The sequence below is a fragment of the Pseudopodoces humilis genome, chromosome 13 (genome assembly GCF_049639895.1).
Source record: "Pseudopodoces humilis isolate 2021_Gansu_Grassland_sample_001 chromosome 13, ASM4963989v1, whole genome shotgun sequence".
NCBI classification, from domain to species: Eukaryota; Metazoa; Chordata; class Aves; order Passeriformes; family Paridae; genus Pseudopodoces; species Pseudopodoces humilis.
Window position 1 is genome coordinate 20632590 of NC_142212.1, and position 19750 is coordinate 20652339.

General features: G+C 45.3%; 2 protein-coding genes across 5 annotated transcripts; both read left to right on the forward strand.

Annotated features, from left to right (window-relative positions):
• Positions 1 to 200: 200 nt before the first annotated feature.
• LOC102106299 (von Hippel-Lindau disease tumor suppressor) lies at positions 201 to 3344 on the forward strand. The gene is made up of 3 exons (XM_005521955.3): positions 201 to 454; positions 890 to 1000; positions 1379 to 3344. Exons 1-3 carry the CDS (start codon positions 256 to 258, stop codon positions 1591 to 1593), a joined length of 525 nt encoding a protein of 174 aa, XP_005522012.1. The 5' UTR covers positions 201 to 255; the 3' UTR covers positions 1594 to 3344.
• Positions 3345 to 5318: 1974 nt separating this feature from the next.
• Positions 5319 to 19387, forward strand: IRAK2 (interleukin 1 receptor associated kinase 2). Of its 4 annotated transcripts, XM_088062002.1 has the most exons (14): positions 5634 to 5713; positions 6858 to 6921; positions 7057 to 7236; positions 9699 to 9860; positions 10510 to 10622; positions 12008 to 12202; positions 12636 to 12700; positions 13127 to 13241; positions 13504 to 13613; positions 13991 to 14186; positions 14902 to 14964; positions 15986 to 16186; positions 16352 to 16874; positions 17146 to 19387. In XM_088062002.1, exons 3-14 carry the CDS (start codon positions 7104 to 7106, stop codon positions 17262 to 17264), a joined length of 1995 nt encoding a protein of 664 aa, XP_087918128.1. In that variant the 5' UTR covers positions 5634 to 5713; positions 6858 to 6921; positions 7057 to 7103; the 3' UTR covers positions 17265 to 19387. The 4 variants fall into 4 exon arrangements, with proteins under 4 accessions (XP_014107292.1, XP_014107293.1, XP_005522011.1 ...); XM_014251817.2 differs by lacking the exon at positions 6858 to 6921 and having other exon boundaries at positions 5319 to 5713; positions 12032 to 12202; XM_014251818.2 differs by lacking the exon at positions 6858 to 6921 and having other exon boundaries at positions 5319 to 5713; positions 12035 to 12202.
• Positions 19388 to 19750: the final 363 nt, after the last annotated feature.

A 19750-nucleotide genomic window follows, 5' to 3' on the forward strand; every position in this document is an offset into this window, starting at 1 on the left:
CTCACGGCGCGCTCCGCCCCTCACGGCGCGCTCCGCCCCTCACGGCGCGCTCCGCCCCTCACGGCGCGCTCCGCCCCTCACGGCGCGCTCCGCCCCTCACGGCGCGCTCCGCCCCTCACGGCGCGCTCCGCCCCTCACGGCGCGCTCCGCCCCTCAGCGCGCTGACGTAGGGGGCGGTGCCCAGCAGGGGCGGGGCCGGCTCTGACCTGCCCTGGCGCCTGCGCGCGGTGGGGCCGGGGCGGGCGCGGGGCCGCGATGTCGCCGCCGGGCCAGGCGCGTCCGGGGGAGGCTGGATCTGTCCTGCGCTCGGTCAACACGCGGGAGCTCTCCGAGGTCGTCTTCAACAACCACAGTCCCCGCTACGTGCTGCCCGTCTGGCTGGACTTCGAGGGCCGGCCGCGCTGCTACCCGGTCCTGCAGCCACGCAGCGGGCGCGTCATGCGCAGCTACCGGGGTGGGTGCGGCGGGACCGGACGGGACGGGCTTGGGAGTCGCGGGGCCTGGGCGGCTGAGCTGGTGGCGGTGGAATTTACCCTTTTGCCTTCCCCCTCACCCCTTTTTCCTTTCTCCCCTTTTTCCTTCTTCCACTTTTACCTTTCTCTTGCTTTTCCCTTTCCCTCTCCATTTCCTTTGCTTTTCCTGATTCTTTTCCACTCTCCTTTTCCCATTTCCTTTTGCCCTTTTCTTTTTCCTTTTCCTCTTTCTTTTTTCCTCTCCTTTTCTCCTTCTTCCTTTCTCCTCCCCATTCACACCAGTGACTGGGGCCATGGTAGTGGCCTGTGCACATAGAGCTGAGCTGGAGAGCTTGGTCCCTTGTGAGCAGATGCCCTTCAGAGCCAGTCATTAAAAAGTTCTATAATTGGTGCATTCCCACCTTGTTCCGTGCCAGGGCACCTCTGGCTGTTCCGGGATGCAGGGACCAATGACGGGCTGCTCGTCAACCAGCAGGAGCTGTTTGTGGCGGCCCCCAATGTGACCAAAGCTGACATCACGCTGCCAGGTAAGGGACAGGACCATGTGTGTCCTAGGGAATTCTGAACTTGGTCTCTTTGGACCTGTTAGGATTACTGAGAAATGAGATACTCATGCAATTAAACCTGCTCAGACACTGGAAGAGATGGTGAGGGGTTCTAGGTAGAGCTGTTGTATTGGATGGAACTAGTGGCAGACCTCTCCTTTAAAGGGGTCTCTGAGGGGTTTTCATGGGTGCCTGATGGCAGGAACCGCATCTGTCTCCTGTCTGGAGAGCCCAGCCTGTCGTGGGTCACTGCTGCAGGTTGTGCTCTGTGCTCACTTGCTCAGAGCAGCATCATTGGCACTGGAGCAGCAGCTGAGAGCCCTCATGACAAGGTTGTGTTGTGTTTGTGTTTAACTGCAGTGTTCACCCTGAAGGAGAGATGTCTGCAGGTTGTGCGCAGTCTGGTCAGCCCAATGAACTACAGGAAACTGGACATTGTTCAGTCATTATATGAAGAACTGGAGGATCATCCTGATATTTGGAAGGATCTTCAGCGGCTTTCTCTGCAGAGGAATGAAGGATTGAGGAGCAAAATTGTGGAACAACATGGTTACTCACTTCAGACTCCTCAGTAGCAAACCACTGAGTCTGAGCAGCGAGTTGCCAGGAGACACACCAGGAACTGATGGCTTCATTTAAAGTTTTGAAACATAAACTCAGTAACTTCGGTGATAGTCAAATCCCAAACACTGAACAGCACCTGGAGGCATGCCAGTTCTGATGGTTCAGTTAATTTCAGTATTGCAAACTGTAGGATAACATCAGGGCAGCTAAATGGAAAATATTAATACAAAGAAACTTTCATTGTATTAGAAAGCAAATTACACCAAGGATTAATTTAGCCCAGACTGATGGTTCTAAGTGTCATCGGTTTTGTTTGAGTAATTTGTTTTGATGGAATTTCCCTTTCACATGTGGGTCACAGAGCATGGGGGGTTTGTACGTGAGGGTTTGCAGCAGTGCCTGAGGGTCTGACAAACACGACACTGGTGGAAAGATGATGTGTAACTGCTTGGAGGTTATTCTGCCTCCTCCCTTCCCACGTACAAAGCCATATCCTATCCACTTTAGGTCTGACATGTTTTTATTGTCATCGTACCTCAAATGCCTTATTTGCCTTTTTCATAGGATTCTTGCCTGGCAGATCTCAGCCACACAGACCAGATCCTAGTTTTGGGACACCCTTGTCCCCTACAGCTGAGTCCCCAGCAGGCTGTACAGGATTCACAGGAGGTAGATGCTTTAAGTTCTGTCTTTTCCCCTCGCAGTGCTGTAGTCCAGGTCATAGTAGGAGGCCTTTTCAGGGAGCAGGCAGCTCTTGAGCTGCCTGTGTCTTCTCAGGACCAATGGGAGCTGTACTGGCTCACGCAGCCAGTTCACAAACAGGGCCATGCTAGTGGCAGGCTAGAGAAAGAATATTTCTTTGCCTGTATTCTGTTCCCACATCTCGGTGGAATGCGTGAATGCACACAGAGAGTTCAGAGAGTGCTACGTGAATTGTCCATTGAGCAAGATGTGGTGCAGCTCAGGTTAGAGACAGATTGGCTGGAGATTGATTACAGCAAGTTATTTCTGTGAATACATTTCCTTCCAGTTGTACATTCTGAGAGTAGCTGTGAAACCGAGAATTTCAATGTATTTTGTAAGTATGGAATGTCTCCCTATTTGTAAACTTGTTTTTCTTACATGTTTGAAGAAATTGATCTTTGACATAAAATGGAAATGCATGCTAGCTTTCTAACTGTAATTCTGTCAGGTAACTCCCCAGTGCCTCTCTGTTTGTATTCCTGTGATACTCTGACAGTTGTTGTGGTTGATCAGTAAACAGACACTTTAGCCTGTTGCTGCAGGGCTGTGTTGTGGCTCTCATGAGCTGTCAGCACAGCTTCAGGCAGTGTCTGGGCAGGAATGGGGCTAGTCAAGTTCAGTTCTTACCACCTCTCACACATCTCTGAGGGGAAAGTGAACCCATGGAGGCCTCTGGAGCAGGCATGGATCAGTGCCCTAGGGAGCCTGAGGGTCAGAGAGTGCTGTACTCTGCTCCTGACCATACCTGAGAGCAGGTTCCCTCCTGCTGTCATGAGGCTGTGCACTGCAGTCAGCACTGCAGCTCTGACAGACCCTGGCAGGACGCTGGCCTGCTTGGCAGCTTTTCCTGTAACCTAGCTGGTATTAGGTGTTGGGTTTAACAGTCTGTAGGTGGCACACTCGTTCTGGGTATTTCTGAGTTGAGTGGGGTCTGTGATTCCTTCTGTTTCTTATTAGACTGTATTCTTCTGTTCTGGAGTGTTCCTTTGGATCAGAATAAAAGATTGGAGAAACCACAGCTGGCTTTAACATGTGAACATTGGGAAATGCACTCTCCTAGTAGTTAGACGGATTAGTAATGAGTAAAAGTTGTAATTTATTTGTGGCAGCTGCGTTAGCCCTGGTTTCAGCCAGCCAGCACGGCCTCGCTGCCGCCCCAGGAGCAGCGGTGAGAGCCAGCCCGGGGAGCGTGGTGTGCCGGGACCTTCTGTGCCAGAGGCGGCGGCGCTCGGCTGACAAACCCCGGGGAAATAAATGCTGCTGACACGGGGCAGCATCCAGAGGCTCGGGGAGAACACACAGCACTGCCCAGTCCCGCCCACACCACGCTGGAAAGGAAAGGCCTAACAGCAGGAATATACAGGATTGTTCTGGAATCTGTTAGATTTCAGTTCCCCAGTAAAACCCTGCATCACCTGTAACATTCAGAACAGAACTGAAACCATACACACTCGGATGTGTTGTTTCCCCTTGTTCCATGCCGAGGCAAATAGTTCAAATGGTTTCACAAGTTTTTCCAGTACTCAAGGGGAAGAAGTCTTTTCCTCCTACTTTTATGTAGTTCTTTGTAACACAATTTCAGTCCCATCTTACATCACTTTCAGAAATGTTCCCATCATGAAGGCATTTAGGTGTGTGTCAGAGGGACAGTAAGCAGGGAAAAGGGAGGGGAAAACCCCATAAATGCAACTATTATTGTTGAACTGGTACTACTGATAAAACAGCTCATCCCGAGGCAGTCTTTGAGTTGTCATCTTTTAAATACACTTTGGGTAGTTTTGGTTATATTTTCCCATTCCTTGATCTTATAGCTACAACAATATTTTATTTTTCAGTTTTTCTTTGCCACAGCGGAGCTAAGAAGTTCCTGATTTCTGACGCCAGGAGCATAGAAACTGCAAAAGTTTGAAATTTTGATACTGAAAACAAGAGTTAGCTGTACTGTAATATATATGCAGAGTACAAAGAAACAGTGAATTAAAAGCTGTCAAAATTTAAAGCACTTTCTGCAATTCATACAAATTTAAGGGCTAAATATGAACAACAAGAGCAGGATGGAAGGTTACACTTACATATCTGCTGGCAGTCTCTAGCAGCAGTATAGCAGGAAAACACTCCTTTTTGCCAGAAGTATTGTTAATATTTACACTGGCAAATTAATTAATTATACATTTCTATCAAAATCACGTTAAATAATAATAATAAAAAAAAATCACAAATAATTGTTGACTTTAAGAACATGTTTTAAACCTAACCCTTGACAAGCAAGATCTGGCCCTGTGACCGCTTCTGAAGTTCCCCCTTCCTGCATTCCCTACCGTAGCGCGTTTTCTCGAGCGAGCGCCGGTGTGCTCCGTGCCAGCGAGCCCCGGTGTGCTCCGTGCCAGCGAGCCCCGGTGTGCTCCGTGCCAGCGAGCCCCGCTGTGCTCCGTGCCAGCGAGCCCCGGTGTGCTCCGTGCCAGCGAGCCCCGCTGTGCTCCGTGCCAGCGAGCCCCGGTGTGCTCCGTGCCAGCGGGCCCCGCTGTGCTCCGTGCCAGCGAGCGCCGGTGTGCTCCGTGCCAGCGAGCGTGCCAGCGAGCGCCGGTGTGCTCCGTGCCAGCGAGCCCCGCTGTGCTCCGTGCCAGCGAGCCCCGGTGTGCTCCGTGCCAGCGAGCCCCGGCCGGAGGAGCCGTGCAGGCATCACCTGCCGGCTTTTCAGCGCGTTCTGTGCCGGTGCTGTCCTTCGTCCGGCGCTGTGAGCTCTCGCTGCCCAGCGGTCCGGCCCCAGCCCGCTGGGGAGCGCTGGAGCCGTTGGGGGATCCCAGCCCCGCTCGGGGCAATAAACACGGGCGGAGGAGCCGCCAGCGGAGTGTCCGGGGCCGTGGCTCTGCCCGCTCGGCCTGCCGGCTGTGCGCAGCTCCCGGGAAAGCACCCCTCGCTTCCGGCACGTGGAACGCGTCATTTGGCAAGCGGGCTGGGGCAATAAGCAGTCATGGAAAGGAAAATGTGATTCGGGGCCGGGGCCTGACGTCAGGCGGAGCAGGAAGCGGCGCTCGGAGCCCGCCGGGGATCGCCGGCAGCGTCGCGGGCTCGTTCCCTGGCGGCGGGGGCTGCCGGGCTGGGACGGGCTGTGAGGGCAGCCCCGCGGAGAAGAGGAAGCTCTGGGGGAAGAGAGGAGGGGCCGGTGAGGCTGAGTGCCCCTGGCCGCGGTCCCTGCGCTGCCGGTGGCGCTGGGGACAAAGGTCCGTCCGCAGAGGGACCGCGGAGCCATGGCCCTGCAGCAGCCGCCCCTCGCCCTCAGAGCGGGCTCGGCCCCGGCGCTGTACATCCACAGCATGCCCGCCTGGGTGCTGGAGGACTTCTGCCAGAAGATGGACTGCTTGAGCGACTACGACTGGATGCGATTCGGTGAGGGGCCGTGGGGCCGGCGCTGGCCGAGCCGCGGCGGGGCCGCGTTCGGGAAGGACGCGGGGTTCGGGGGGCTTGGCGCTGTCCCCCGCGCTTCCCAGCGCTCGGCAGAGCACGTCCTGTGAACAGGGAATTCCCGGGCACCGCTCTGGTTTTGCTTTTCAAACACAGGTGGAATGCCAGACTTCTGTGGTCCCTCGGCTTTTCCCGGGCAGCCGGGCTCCTTCCCCTCACTCTCCGCAGTCTTTCGCACTTCCCTCTCCACTCACACTATCTCTGGCCACTTCTCACTGCCTGTTTTCACAACGTCTCTCACATCTGCTCAGATGTTCTACTTTTTTTCTTTCCTCCTTCTCTTCATGTATATTTCCTCATACTTTCTGCCCCTGTTTTTCTCGGTCCTGGCTGTGCACAGTCAGTAAGTACAAAAAATATAGTCCCGAGTTATTTAATCTCTTTTCTGTACCCCAGTGCAAGCAATTGTAAATGGAATGTTTTCTTAGTGCCTGCCTTTCTTGGTGCCGTTCCTGCCATTTGACATGACTTCCCTAACTGTGTGCTGAATAAGCTCTTACCCCAGATAAACTTGCTGATGTAGTGTGGGATTCATCTCCCCTACCTTCAGATGCATAAAGCTGTATTTCTGACGTCCTTCCAAAGCCAGCCGTGGTGAGAACTCGGGGATCTTTGTCCCTACACGAAGAGCAGAGCCCCATGCCCGTTTCCTTCAGGCACAGCCCCTCGGGGTCTGCAGCTCTGGGGCTGTGTCTGGGTGTGTGTGGAGCTGGGGCAGCAAGGGGAGCTGGGTTTTGGGTGGGTGGGTGAGCTGTGAACACAGCGGGGTGATGGTCACATTGTGTAGGGTCAGCTTGGGCACAGGATCTAAAACCAGCTGCATTTCCCTGACAGCTTTATCTGAGTGTAACTAACACCCAGGTGATTCAGTCACTGTTCGGCTCACCACAGCACAGGGATTTAGGAATGAAGGTGGGAGTGCAGCCACTCCACTGACTGCTGTCACCTGTTCTGGGAGAATCACCTCAGGAATTTAGTCTAACCTTACTTTGGTACAAAGTATTAAGGAGAAAGATTACAGGGAAAATATGCTGAAAAGTGTCTCTGATAGAACAAAATTTTTTTCCAGAATAGTTGAAGGAAGAAAAGGGCTATCTTACTTTAGGAACAGAAATTTCTTCATGTCCACATAGGTAATTTATTGTGATCCTTCCTTTTAAAGATATGCAAATGCAAAAGCAAACTGTGTCTCACACCTTAGCCTGCCCTGCTTGCCCTTCCTTGTTTTTTCTAATATTTAAACAGAAATATCCATTCTCTCCCACCAGCCTCCTATGTGATCACTGATCAAACAGAGCTACGGAAAATCAAATGCATGGAGAAGACCGGGATCAGCATCACAAGGGAGCTCATGTGGTGGTGGGGAGTGAGGCTGGCGACAGTGCAGCAGCTCCTGGACCTGCTGCAAGGGCTGCAGCTTTACCGAGCGGCTCAGGTCATCCTGGACTGTGAGTAGCTGCCCCTTCCTCCCGTGGCTCTGTGCTGCTCCTCACAGCACCCAGGCCCCTCCTAGGACATCTCCCTTGCTAGCTGAAGAAGCTTTTTGTTAGAAGTCATCCCATGTCAAATTCTAAAATGTCTCCACTGATTGTGATTGTCTGCTCACTCAAGTGAAATCGGTGATTTGAAATGCGAGGGAAGAGGTGACACAGGTGGACAATGGAGAGATGGCATATTGCAGCCCCTGCCAGGATTGTGTCCAACCCAAGAGCAGGTTCCAGCAGCTAGCCCTAAACACAGACACAACAGAGACAAAACCAAGCACCTTCCCTGCAGGAAAACACTCGCCATCCCTCTGTGGGTCTGGTTTGCTCCCTGTGGTGTGGCAGTATGGCACTGCTTGCACAATTTGGTGTAGGTACAATGGGGCAGTATCTGCTTTCCCTTATGCTGCTGTCAGTTACCTTTAGTTCTTTTAGCTTATCTCTGTATCTGAATATGCTTACTCAGGTGATCCCTCTTGAGCAGATACAGAGGATATGTTGCTTGTTCTGTTGGGCACTTCAGAAAACTAAGCAGTCCTTACATCACCATAATTTAATTCATTCTTATTTAAAGGAATCAGACACAGCATAAAAGGAGATCTTTTGCTGGCAGATTACTTCCCAAAGAGTTCTACTTCCCTTCAGCAATTTCTTGCACTCACTAGTCCCACTTCTGAATGTCCATAATGATATTTTCTATGTTAGTCCTTTAGCTGCAGTGCTGCCCTGTTTGTCTGACATGCAGGAAGTTGCAAAAGTCGTGAAAAACCCTGAAAAGTAGGTTGAATAAGGGAAGTGATGCTAAGTTCTGAGACTTCTACGTTAGACCATGTGAGGAAAAAACCAGAATACAGGGATTTACCTGCAGAATGCAGCGACTGTCCGTTTTGACTGTAAACTTTGGGATTTCATAACATTCTAACAAAGTAACAAAAATACCTGAGTGTTCTGAGTTTTAATTTTCAGACCTGGTTTCATTCAGACCTGAATTTATAGGCATTGAAGAAAACAGATAGAAACCTTAAACAGAAGATGCCAGTATTGCTCTTCATGTACTGCTGTTGTTGAGCCTCAGTGCCTGAATGTGCCATGGCTTGGATTCTCTCCCACAGTTCAGTAGCTCACGGTTTATACAGGTGGCCCAGATTACAAACACTGGGCTTCCTGCTTATTCCAGGTACTCCCTGGCCTTTGTTTGTACAAGTAAAAGAAAACAAAGGTGTTGTCTGATTTCAGATGCAAACAGAGGCCTGGCACATTTGATTCTGAATCAGCAGATAAGATACAAAGCTGTTAGAAAAGCAGGATAAGAACCACCATATAATAATATTTGGGCTTCTGTTTTTTCTGTATAAAAATAAAATATTAATTTGGATTTTTAAGAAAATGTTAAATGTATTGCTGATAAAAGGTGCCAGATAGAAGTTTAGAACTACAACCAGGAAAATGTTACCAGGGAGTAAAAAGCCCTTATATCACCCCTAGTGCACACTGTGCATTTCCAGGCTCCTTTTCAACCTCAGTTTTAAGAGTATTTTAAGGGATAAGAATTCACCTGCTTTGGAGATTTCGACAACCAGCATCTTGAACTTTTGTACTTTATTTCTTCCCATCCTAACTGTAGCCTAATCTCCTCTGAATAATTTCCTCTCAGCTGTACATAGTTTTGAGTTCCTGTACACTGTATCTTTGTACTTCTTTTAGTCAGACCTCAAGTTGCTTTTTCAAGCCTGACTCTGAGGTTTTGCTGTGTACGGTACAGGATCTGTTAGAGCTGTAATGAATCAATAATTCATCCTTTAAACTTTCCTTATATATCAGTTAGTTTGGAGCTTTGACCATTGTTTTGTTTTCTCTAGATTGTCTTTGGTTTATTTCTTTCTGTTGCTAAGTGAAAGTATGAATCTTTCTTACAAACACTCCTGTATATGAAAGTTTTTCCTAGGAATGAGCCTAGTCATGCCACTAAAATCCCACAATTGAAAATAGTCCTGAAATGTTTAACTGACTAAACCCAACACAATTCTGTCCATCTTCCCCTCAGTCCCATGACAGCTGACAGAGAACTCAGTGCCTTCCTTAGGTTGGGAGGTATTTGTGATTTGAGATCATTACCTAAAGGATGCTATATAGAAAATATAAATGTATTATTTTTGCTAATTTCTTCTTGTAAGAGACTCTGCATCTCTTGAATAGTTGTTGCTGGTATTTGCTTGAAGCTATTAGTTCCTGTTAATTTTCAGTAGAAGTTAATGTCATGGGTATAGTCTCAATTTAAATACTGTCTAAATTGCTTGAATGTTCATTTTAATGTTGCTGTTAATTTGAAGTCTGATGTCCTGACTAGGATTATTTTCTGGTCACTCATTATAGTCAGACCCTATTTTCCCTGGTTATCCTTATCTTCCCTTTGCTCTGTTTTGAAGGGACATCGGCCTCTAACCTCACCAGCTCTGAGAAAGAGCCAGAGCCACCCAAACAGATCATATCTGTACCTCCCACAGAAGGCAAAAGGAGAGAGAAAGAAAATGCCATGAGTTTGTTGCCATCCCCAGACTCCTCCCAGCTGGGAGCAGTCCCAGCAGGCAGTAAGTACAGTACTGGATTCCAAATGTGCTCTGACATGAAATGACTGCATAGCCAAGGCTGCTGTGTGTTTGTGGTCAGGATAGTACAGTGCAGACACTGATCTCCCAGAGGGGCACAGCTGAGTGTTTGCTGTTTTCCTAGCACTGCTGTCTCCTGTTTATTCCTGGCTTTAGCACACAGCCTCCTGGTTGTCCTTCCTTTAGCCCCCTTGGCCTTGAGAGATGCTGGCTGTATCTATTCTCTGGGGTCTCAGGATGATTCTGAGGTCTCTGAATGTCCTGCCCCATGTCCCTCTCTTCATTCACAGTAAATCTAGGCCAGCAGAGAGCTGGGCATGGTCAGCAGCCCCTCTGCTGGAAGAGCGAGGGAGAGAACCCCAGCACATGCTGGGGAGAGCATCTGCAACAGCACAGCTTTGTGTCCCCAGCCAGGGCACTCATCCTGCAGACAAGAGCCAGGAAGAGAGCTCCTTGTCTTCACACAGAATTTCACAGTTTGACAGACTGTCAAACTGATTGTCACAGATTATCCTTACTCAGAAAATTTAAAAAAAAACACCCCAGATCTTCATAATTCCTAATCCTTTGTAGTTAGCCACAGGTGGTGGTATTACAAAAATAAGGTGTGTTTTCAATGCTGTTATCTCAGTTTCAGGTGCTGTTTCTGAAGGAATCTTGTATTCCCTCCCTGCTCCACCACCTCCCCCAAGAGACCTTTTGAATTCCCTACAGTCCAATCCTCCTGTTTTATCGAGTGTGAAGGTAAATCCCCTTAGTGCTCACTGACTATAACAAGGAAAATTGCCTTGATGAAATTCTGTCTTTTTCCAGTTAAAGTTCATCCCTCTACTTGTACAAAAACATTGATGTAGTGAAAACACTGAGCTTGATTACAAAGGGTTTGGACTGAATACAGTGCTAATGCTTCAGTTAGATTGCTTGTGGTTTACATCACATTTTTTGCCAGTGAAGGACCAGTGAGGGAAAAATTTACAGTATTGCTTCCTGCATAGCTCAGAAGGGATAGCATACCCACAAATAGCAATTGAGTTTGAAGGACTGTTACATGTAGATATTACAGAGGACTTACGTTTCTGGTGCGATCACAGGACAGGACAGTATATATACCACTGATTAGTCAGAGCCACATACCTCTTTCATTTCATTGTATATTTAAAATGTGGTTTCTGCTCAAAACTGGGCTAGTATTGAATTTAAGTCATGTTGTCCAAAGCCTTGTGTAGCTGACAACTGAAAATCTCCCAAGATAAAGGTTCCATCACTTCTCTGAGCCCCTGTTCCAGTGCTTAACCATTACAGTGGGAAAAATTCTCCCCATGTTTCTAATGATTTCAGCATGAAGTCTCCTGTTCCTTCCTCCCTACAGTTCTCTCATCTCTCATCTACAGTCTAAGTAGATCTGTCCTGTCCCCAGAGTGTTTCCCAGGTCTGTTGGCACACCTTAGTCCCATCATGGTTGTTCATGGCCTGTTTCCTTTGGTTCATTATGTCGGACGCTTTAAACTCTCCCACAATAACACGGTCCAGGAGTGCCAGCCAGGAGAGAAGACTGACTCAGAGTGCAGTAGTTTTAGAGTTTCTAGAGAAGTTAGTGCTTTGTTTCCTTAAGTTGGGTTCATATTAAGGTTGTGAAAGCTGCTTGATTAGGTTGCAGTGGTACTGTAATTATAGTTGGTATTAGGACTTACCACACTGGAAGCAACAAATTATTGTGCAACTGATGCTAAATGCATCGAAAATAGATATGAAGTTTCTACCAGAGCGTAACTACATTATGAGGGACCCAACTTTCTTATCCAACTGTTTCTTAATATATAACCCAACTATAAAGATTAATATCTTTCGTAAATCAGGCTAACATCACATAAATACATGGACTTTTAAACAAAACTGTTTCCTGTGAAGGGTGGAAATGCAGATTGGTAACTGATTTCAAATCACTTCTACTATGCAAAAGTTTTACATCATCCCAACACATCAGTACAGGAATTACCCACACCCTAAGGAGTGATTGCATAGTACTTTCCATAGTTTCATTCAGCAATCACAATAATTGCTTAAAACATGGAAAGGAAAAAGCATATGAATTATCATGAGATAAACTTATTTCTTCTACAAATGTGTAGCCTTGCAGCTCTTGTACTCCTCAGCAGGAGACGATGGCTGATCTCCCTAGCGGGAGTCTCCTGTGGACCCAGAGGGAAATTGCAAATGCCACAAACAGTTTCAGTGACAAGAACAGAATCTGTGAAGGTACTTTTGCAGATGTCTACAAAGGTCAGAGGAACAACATGGTGTTTGTCATCAAAAGACTCAAAGAGGTAAGTACTGCATCTTTTTCTAGAAGAGGGTGTGTTATTAGCACGACTTGCCCAATAGCAGTTGTTTAATATTGTGTGGGGAAGGAACCAGAATAGCTACACAAGAGGAGAGGTAAAAAAGAAATTATGTAAATAATTAAACCTAAATTCAGAAAACACACATGATGGATACTTTATTCATGTGAGTAGTTCCATTAACTGTATCCATAGGAGTAGCCTGCAGTATATCTGCCTGCACTGGTGATTGGATCGGGGGTGTCTTTATGGCAATTGTTCTAATTGCCAATTAATTGTTGCCTTTTATTTAATGTTGCCATCAGTGGTAGTTGCCTGTTTCCTACACTAGCTTGTCATCTAAAGACTACCAGATCTGTATAAATGCAAAGTCCTAGTAATTACTAATGACATTCTCTTGCATGTTTTCATTTTTCAGATGGAATGCACAAGCCCAAATTCCACCCAGAGGTTCTTTCACACAGAAGTGCAGATTTGCTTTCGGTGAGTAGTTGGCTTTCAGAGGCAGTGATGCATATCCTGCTCATGGTCTGTGCTGGCTGCTCCATCAGCACTGGGGCATCAGACACTGTTCTGGGCTGGGGACAAGGGGTCATGTGCTGCCTGTGCAGGAGCCCTGGGCAAGCAGCACAGTGCCCGGGGCTGCTGCTGGTCCTGGCTGAGCTCTGCAGCCTTGGGATGGGGAGGACACAGTGCCCACCTTGTACCCCTGCTGCAATGTGATGGGCTCTTGCTCAGTCAGCCTCCTGCCATCTCCTGCCCAGGACTGTGCTGTGCCTGCAGCTGTGCTTCCAGCTGCAGCACACCATTCCACTTGCCTTGAATTTAGGAACTTATTCCAGCTCAGGAATGTATTTTTCTGCACTGTTCTTACATCATTTGCAAATCAGTGCTGATCTGTGCCTGCAGGTGTTGTCACATAAACATTCTGCAGCTGCTGGGGTTCTCGGTGGAAACTGGATTGCACTGTCTGATATATCCGTACTTGCCCAATGGCTCCCTGCAAAACAAGCTTCAGTTACACGTAAGCAATAGCCTGGGTCTGCCACCTCTTGTGATTGCAAGTCCTCTCCTGGAATTCCAGGAAAAACAATTGCATCTCTGATTTCTGAGAAACAGCCAGAAAAAAAAGGTGCCCAAGTGCTTTGGCTGCAAGCACCAGAAAGGCAGCAGGTCTCCTCCTGGAGTTTGACTGGGACTCAGCTGAGCCTTTGCTTTTCTAAACTAGCAGTGTCTTAGAGTGTTCTATTCCATTAATTATCAACTTTTTCCTCCTTTCCTTGCAGGAAGATTCTTCTCCACTGACCTGGGAGATGCGAATTAGCATTTCTGTAGGAGTTGTCAGAGCAGTGGAGTATTTGCATAATTTTGGAATTCTTCATGGAAATATCAAGAGGTGAGAACTTTGGCATATCAGCACTTCATTGGTTACCTGGTAATTCAAAGATTTCTTTACCAATCATGGCTAAAGTTTATACAATTTGGAAATGCATTTGCAGTATTTTCTGCTGTGCCTTGTTCTGTAGGGCCTTTACCCTTTTTTGTTTAACTGGTGTCTTTCCTAAATGATGAAAGTAAATTATTTTGAAGTAATTTTTGGGTGCTTGTTTTTCCCCTTCTTGCTTTATAACAATCTTAATCCTTTCAGTCCTATGCAGGAGGCCAAATGTTGGACACTTTCAGTGCTTAAGTTTAAAAGTATAAAACTTAATCTTTGCCTCAAGATAAAGTCATGATTTGACCAATATTGTTATTTGTCTGTCATTATCGCAGCTCAAATGTCTTGTTGGATGAAAACTTTACACCGAAGCTTGGGCATTCTGGCCTGCGACTGCATTCTTCTGATAAAAAATCAGAATATGCCACGATGAAAACCAAAGTCCTACAAGCTTCTCTTACTTACCTGCCAGAAGATTTTGTCAGACATGGGCAGTTAACAGAAAAAGTGGATATATTCAGCTGTGGTGTGGTATGTTTCCCTTTTTACATGCTCTGTTTCCTTTTTTGATGCTTCTAGACAAGAAATTGAATGCAAGAGCAAGTACCTATATGGTTGTTTTGATGGAAATTTCATATTATAGTTACTGGCTCTATAGTGTGCTGAAATCCTGATTTTAATGGTTCACACTCCAAGTATATCTCAGTTTGTGGCAAAATGAGGTTAATCTTTTGAACAAGAGAAACAAAAATGTTTCTTATTGTAAATAAAATATTACTGCTGATGGCTTAAAACAAATTAGATGCTCAAAATTCTTGCACACTCACCACATGAACTGCTACAAACATTGCTGTTTGTTTCAACTGTTTTCAACAACAAACCATTCATTTGTAATTTCAGCTAAAATAATTGATAGTCTGTGATGTCACCCATCTCCAGGTGTTTCCATTTAAGTAGGAAGTTACTCTGTTCTGTGTGATTTCTTATCTGCATTTAACTTTACTTTCTTCTTAATCTTTTTCTTATTCTTTTAGTGATATGTATTGTACTATAAAATCTGGGCTTGGCTCTGGAGGTTGATTTAAAGTCTCATAAATGCCCTGAGCTGGCATTGTTAAGTCATCTGAAGTAAAAATACAATATCAGAATGCATTGAAAGTTCAATATTTCTTTAGTTAGAAACTTACTTCTAAAAATTATAGTTAATTCTGAACAAATCATTTTATCTTTCAAATACACTTTCTAGGTCTTAGCAGAGATACTGACCGGGATTAAGGCACTGGATGAAGACAGATACCCAATGTACCTGGTAAGAAAAAGCAGCAGTAATACACAGAACAACAATACAAATGAATGGGCTGTCATAAAAATAATTTAAATTTTATTTAAATACAATTTGATATTTGCTGTCTGTTGTACATGTCCTGCAGAAGGGAGGTTTAGGAGCATATCCTGTTTCCATTAACATCAGTAGCCTGTCTGCCATTAGAACAGAAGCACAGCAGATATTCCCATTTCACATACCCATTCATGAGTGCTGGTCTGAATTGCATTAGGAGAGACTCCAAAATAAATAAATAAGAGACAAGGCTTTGTGCTGAAATGCTGCTCCATATTTTCTGTCTGCCAGGAGGAGGTGGTATGAGCCACAGTGAGTGGGGAAACCTGGGTAGGCAGGAACTGCAGAAGCTCATCATCGTGTTTATCAGGTGTTTGTCTTGTGCTCATGCCTGGAACTGATATCCTCACCAGTTTCCCAAGCTGAGGTTAGAGCAACATGAACCACTTGCCCAATCAGTCAGAACAGCCAAACTCACTGAATGCATTAAAACCATCTGTAAAGAAAGCAGCCTCCACCTGCATTCCTTCTGTGGGATGTGCTCATGATTTCTTGTCTGGCTGAAGCCTTGAAGGAGAGAGCAACAGTACTCCCACTATTTGCAGTCAATTCAGAGAGGTTCAGAAAATCAAAGATCCTGTGTTCCTGATTTCTTTAACATGTGTTATAAAGGCCTGTGTAAGAATGCTGCTCTTCACAGTGTTGGCTCTTTTTTATTCCTATATAAATGAGCACAAGTGAAGAAGAGCTGGCCCTGCTTTAGGGAATTTGACATTGGACACATGCAGAGAAAGTCACTGGCCTTTTTCTCTCCTGTGAGAACAAACATTTCAGTCAGTTGCATGAACAGAGGTTATTAAAGCTTTTCAGTCTGTGAACCAAGCATTGAGTAGCACTAATGACAAATACAGAGAGATTCTCAGAGATTCAGACAAAAATAAATGCTTGTGTTCATTTTGCCTTCACTAATGCATCTCCTTCTTTTGAGCAGAAAGATATGATTGCCAATGAAATTCAAACAGCAAAAGAAAGCTCACACTCCAAAGTAAAAAATTTGGAAAAACTGGCTGCCAAGGAAATCTGCTGCAAATACCTAGACAGAAAAGCAGGGCACTTGCTGGAAGAGGTGGCTGTTGATTTTGCGTCAGCCATCTGCCTTTGCCTGAGAAAGAAGAATTCAAACATAGCAGAGGTAATATTTTAACTACATGGCCAAGATTTAAGTCTCTTTGTCATCAGGGTATAAACATACAACATTCATGTCTTGCTTATTTTTGTAAGTGTTGACATAGGGGAATATGTCTAAGCAGGAGTACAGGAATTATTATGCACTCACAGATTTGGTTGTTAAAAACAGGTACTTGAAATTATGGAAATGGCAGAAAACAAATTAAAAGAGCATTACATCTGTGGAAGCAGCACTTCTGGATTCTCCATGAACACTCCAGAAGAAACTGATGATGAGACAGCCAGTCTGAGCATGGATGTGCCTTCTGCAGCGGGGAATAAAGAGGAGAGCACCCAGGGAGCAATTCTGACCAGTGGCAGCCCCTGCACACTTTCCATGGGAGCTGTGGCACCTGACACGTGTGCCATCTACATGTCGCGGGTCCCTTGTGAATCAGATGAGTCCAGTAGCTTCATATGGAATCCTCCAGAAAAACCCACAGAGGAGTTACCTAGCCACAGCTGTACCAATTCAGAAAACAGGGCAGCCTGTGGTGACAGGATCAAGCAGGGAAAGCCTGCCCATGGACTGCAGGAGAGAAGCGTGGCGTGTGCCAGAGGCGATGGCATCCTGGAGACAGCAGCTGCTGCACAGGGCACCTGTCCACAGGGAAACACAGACCTGGATGTGTCACCTTCATGTGCTCCACAAGGTAAAACTTACCATGCTAGGCACGAATAACTCTCTTCTCCAGAGCTGGTTAGGTTCCTCTTCCTACTTCTAAACACATATCAGTAAATCTTTTCTCCTTGGTTATGAATTTACTAATAAATCTAAAAAAACATTTAGCAGTTTTCTATCAGATTTTTTTCCTAAGCCAGTTTTGTTGGCTGGTTGTTTTTTCTTAAATTTAAAATTATCATCTATTCCTTAGACAACAGATGCATTTTTCCCTCAGTATTTGGGTTTTTTTTGTTTTTCAGCCTTAGCCAGAGAGACATCTTGGAAAATACAGATAAATGATCAAAAAAAGAAGCTCATGGAAAATATTTTGCTGTATGAAGAAGACAAGTTAAACAGTTCCGAACTTTTTGAATCATAAATTGGATGGATTTTTAGCAGTGGCCAGCTCAGAAGAAGAAGTAAGGACTGTCTCCTCGTTAGAAAGATAGTAAAAGTGTACCTTTCACATAAGATTAGGTAGCAGATTTGGATGAGGAACATTAGCCCTGACTGAAGGAAACAAGAAGTACCACATGGAGAAGCACCAGGAAATACCTGTTGTATAGCAGATTAACAGTCTCTGTCCACAGAAATGCCATCTGCCTTTTCATCTGCAATGAAAAAAGGAATGGCAAACACAAGTGCCAGAATAATTTATGATTAATTTGCAGTGTGTTTCAGGAAGCATCTGTTGGTCTCACTAAACCACAGTCCCAGGAGTTACAGACCAAAGACTGCCCAGTGGCCAGGCAGCAATACCCTGTGTTGTTTTCCCACTGCATACAGCACTCAGGAGACCCCAGAGTCACTGGGGTAGTTTTCCAGTGACTCTCTCCTGTTCCATATAATCCTAGTGCACATACTCAAAACCACTGCATTACCAGAGAGGGAGATTTTTATGCAGTGTTTAAGTTCTCAGAATGTTGTTCATGGCATCATCTCGGTTTGAACTGGACTGGCCGTAGGTGTAAGTAAATAACTTCAGCTACTTTCCTCTACTCTCTGAGCTTCTCTCCCCCATACACATGTGACACCACTCAAGTCCATCCTTTCAGTTCATTCTTGGGACCTCTAAGACCACGTTTAATACTTCATAGGAGTATTTTTGGGAATTATTTTTTTCTAAGTGTCCTTTACATGGTAATGTTTCTCATTGTGTTTCACGTGGTAACTGTTGTATATTTTGGATTAATGAAAAGATTTTAATTTAAAATAGCTTTTTTTTTTTTTATAGGACACTTGAAACATAAATTGTTGTATTTATTTTGGCAATGGGTCAAATATAAGCTAATAAGGGGACTTGATGGTTCCACACTCACACTTCTCAAAGGAATCCTTGTGGGTGTCCCTTGGTTCACCCAGCAGTAGGAGCCTTGGTCTCAGGCCCAGGGATCATATACAAAAGAAAAAATAGAAACTTGTATGCTGGTGTATTTATGATTAAGTGAAAGCCCCCTTAAGAAAGTATCACATTTGTTTTTATGATATTTGTTATTTGTACTATTGCTAGCATATTCCACTTGTGTGCAGTCTAGGAATAAACAGGATTATTATGAACCAAAACAATTATCAGAGTATGTAGCTCAGCTTACAGACAGGTGATCTGCCTCCTGAGCACAGGGAACAGGGCCTGATGTGCAAAAATAGCTGCAATTCACAGTGGAGTTCAGGAAACAAAAATAAAATTAATTGTAAGTAATTATTTTCAGTGGAATTGTGTACTAGTATATATTCCTAGCTTTACACAAAGGCCTCACAACTTCTATTTTTGTACAGTACCTAGTTCATCGTATGTATTATTACGAGCAAGTAAAAATGTTTTAACTAAAGACCTGAGTACTGGAATTACCTACACATTTCTCAAGTTATTTTCTACACTAAAAACTGGTAACATTCCTTAATTATAAGTGCCTTGGATACTGTCTTTGTATTTACCAGTGTTTTTTTTTTTTTTTTTTTATTTTACCAGAATCAAACCAAGATTAATACTGACATATGAAACATTGTATACTCAGATTTGCCAATAACTGCTTAATTCTGCAGGAGATTTAATTGAGATACTTTATGGCGCTGAAAATGTAATATTCATTGTTTTTCATGGGTATATTCTGGGAGACCCATGGTAAAATCCTCATGTCTTCTCCAGAAAGGAATGCACATGGATAGACTGCAGAGCTGAGTGGGGAAATCCAAGAGTTTTAAATTGAGAAATGTAGTTTGTGCACAGTTCTGTTTCACTAAAGTGCTTTAGAGGTTTTGTTCTCCTGTAGTCACCAAATGGAATTGTTATTCTTTGTCTTGTACCCTGATAGTTTTAAAATATTCTGAGGTGATTTAGGTAGTCTTACAGAGTTACCTAAATATTTAGCATAACATACATAAGACACTGTGTGGTCTTACATTAGCACTGTTATGTAACTTTTCAGAAAACTTTTTTTAAAAATGCCAATTTATGCATTACCATTTACTAATAGCTTTGTGAATAAAAAACCAGGAAAATTCCCTTCTTTCTAGCCTGCTTTTTCATGATTATGGCACATAAAATGTATTTCATTCCACCCTATTTGGGCAAAAGCAGCTCAAAGTCACTTTGCTCTCAGTATTTATTAGTACAAACATGTTTATCCAGTCTTCGTTCACTGTCAGAGATCTGATTTTTTCCCTTTCTGATGGCTCTAGAGAAAAATTTCATGTTAAATTAATTACAAAGTCTCAGGCGACGTAGGCGGGCCGGGGCTGAGGGGAGCGGGCGGGGCCCTTCCCGCCCTTCCCGCCGCACCCAATCGCCGCCGCTGCCGCCACCGCCGCCGCCCAATCAGCGCCAAGGGGCGGGGCTGCGGCCTGAGGGGCGGCCGCAACTGCAAT

Bases quoted from the DNA above. Each gene is read 5' to 3' on its own strand.
- LOC102106299 (XM_005521955.3), top strand. From the start codon at position 256: ATGTCGCCGCCGGGCCAGGCGCGTCCGGGGGAGGCTGGATCTGTCCTG. The intron at 455-889 runs GTGGGTGCGGCG...GTTCCGTGCCAG, and splicing joins CGTCATGCGCAGCTACCGGG to GGCACCTCTGGCTGTTCCGG. The intron at 1,001-1,378 runs GTAAGGGACAGG...GTTTAACTGCAG, and splicing joins AGCTGACATCACGCTGCCAG to TGTTCACCCTGAAGGAGAGA.
- IRAK2 (XM_005521954.3), top strand. From the start codon at position 5,575: ATGGCCCTGCAGCAGCCGCCCCTCGCCCTCAGAGCGGGCTCGGCCCCG. The intron at 12,203-12,635 runs GTAAGTACTGCA...TTCATTTTTCAG, and splicing joins TCATCAAAAGACTCAAAGAG to ATGGAATGCACAAGCCCAAA. The intron at 14,187-14,901 runs GTATGTTTCCCT...TACACTTTCTAG, and splicing joins ATATATTCAGCTGTGGTGTG to GTCTTAGCAGAGATACTGAC.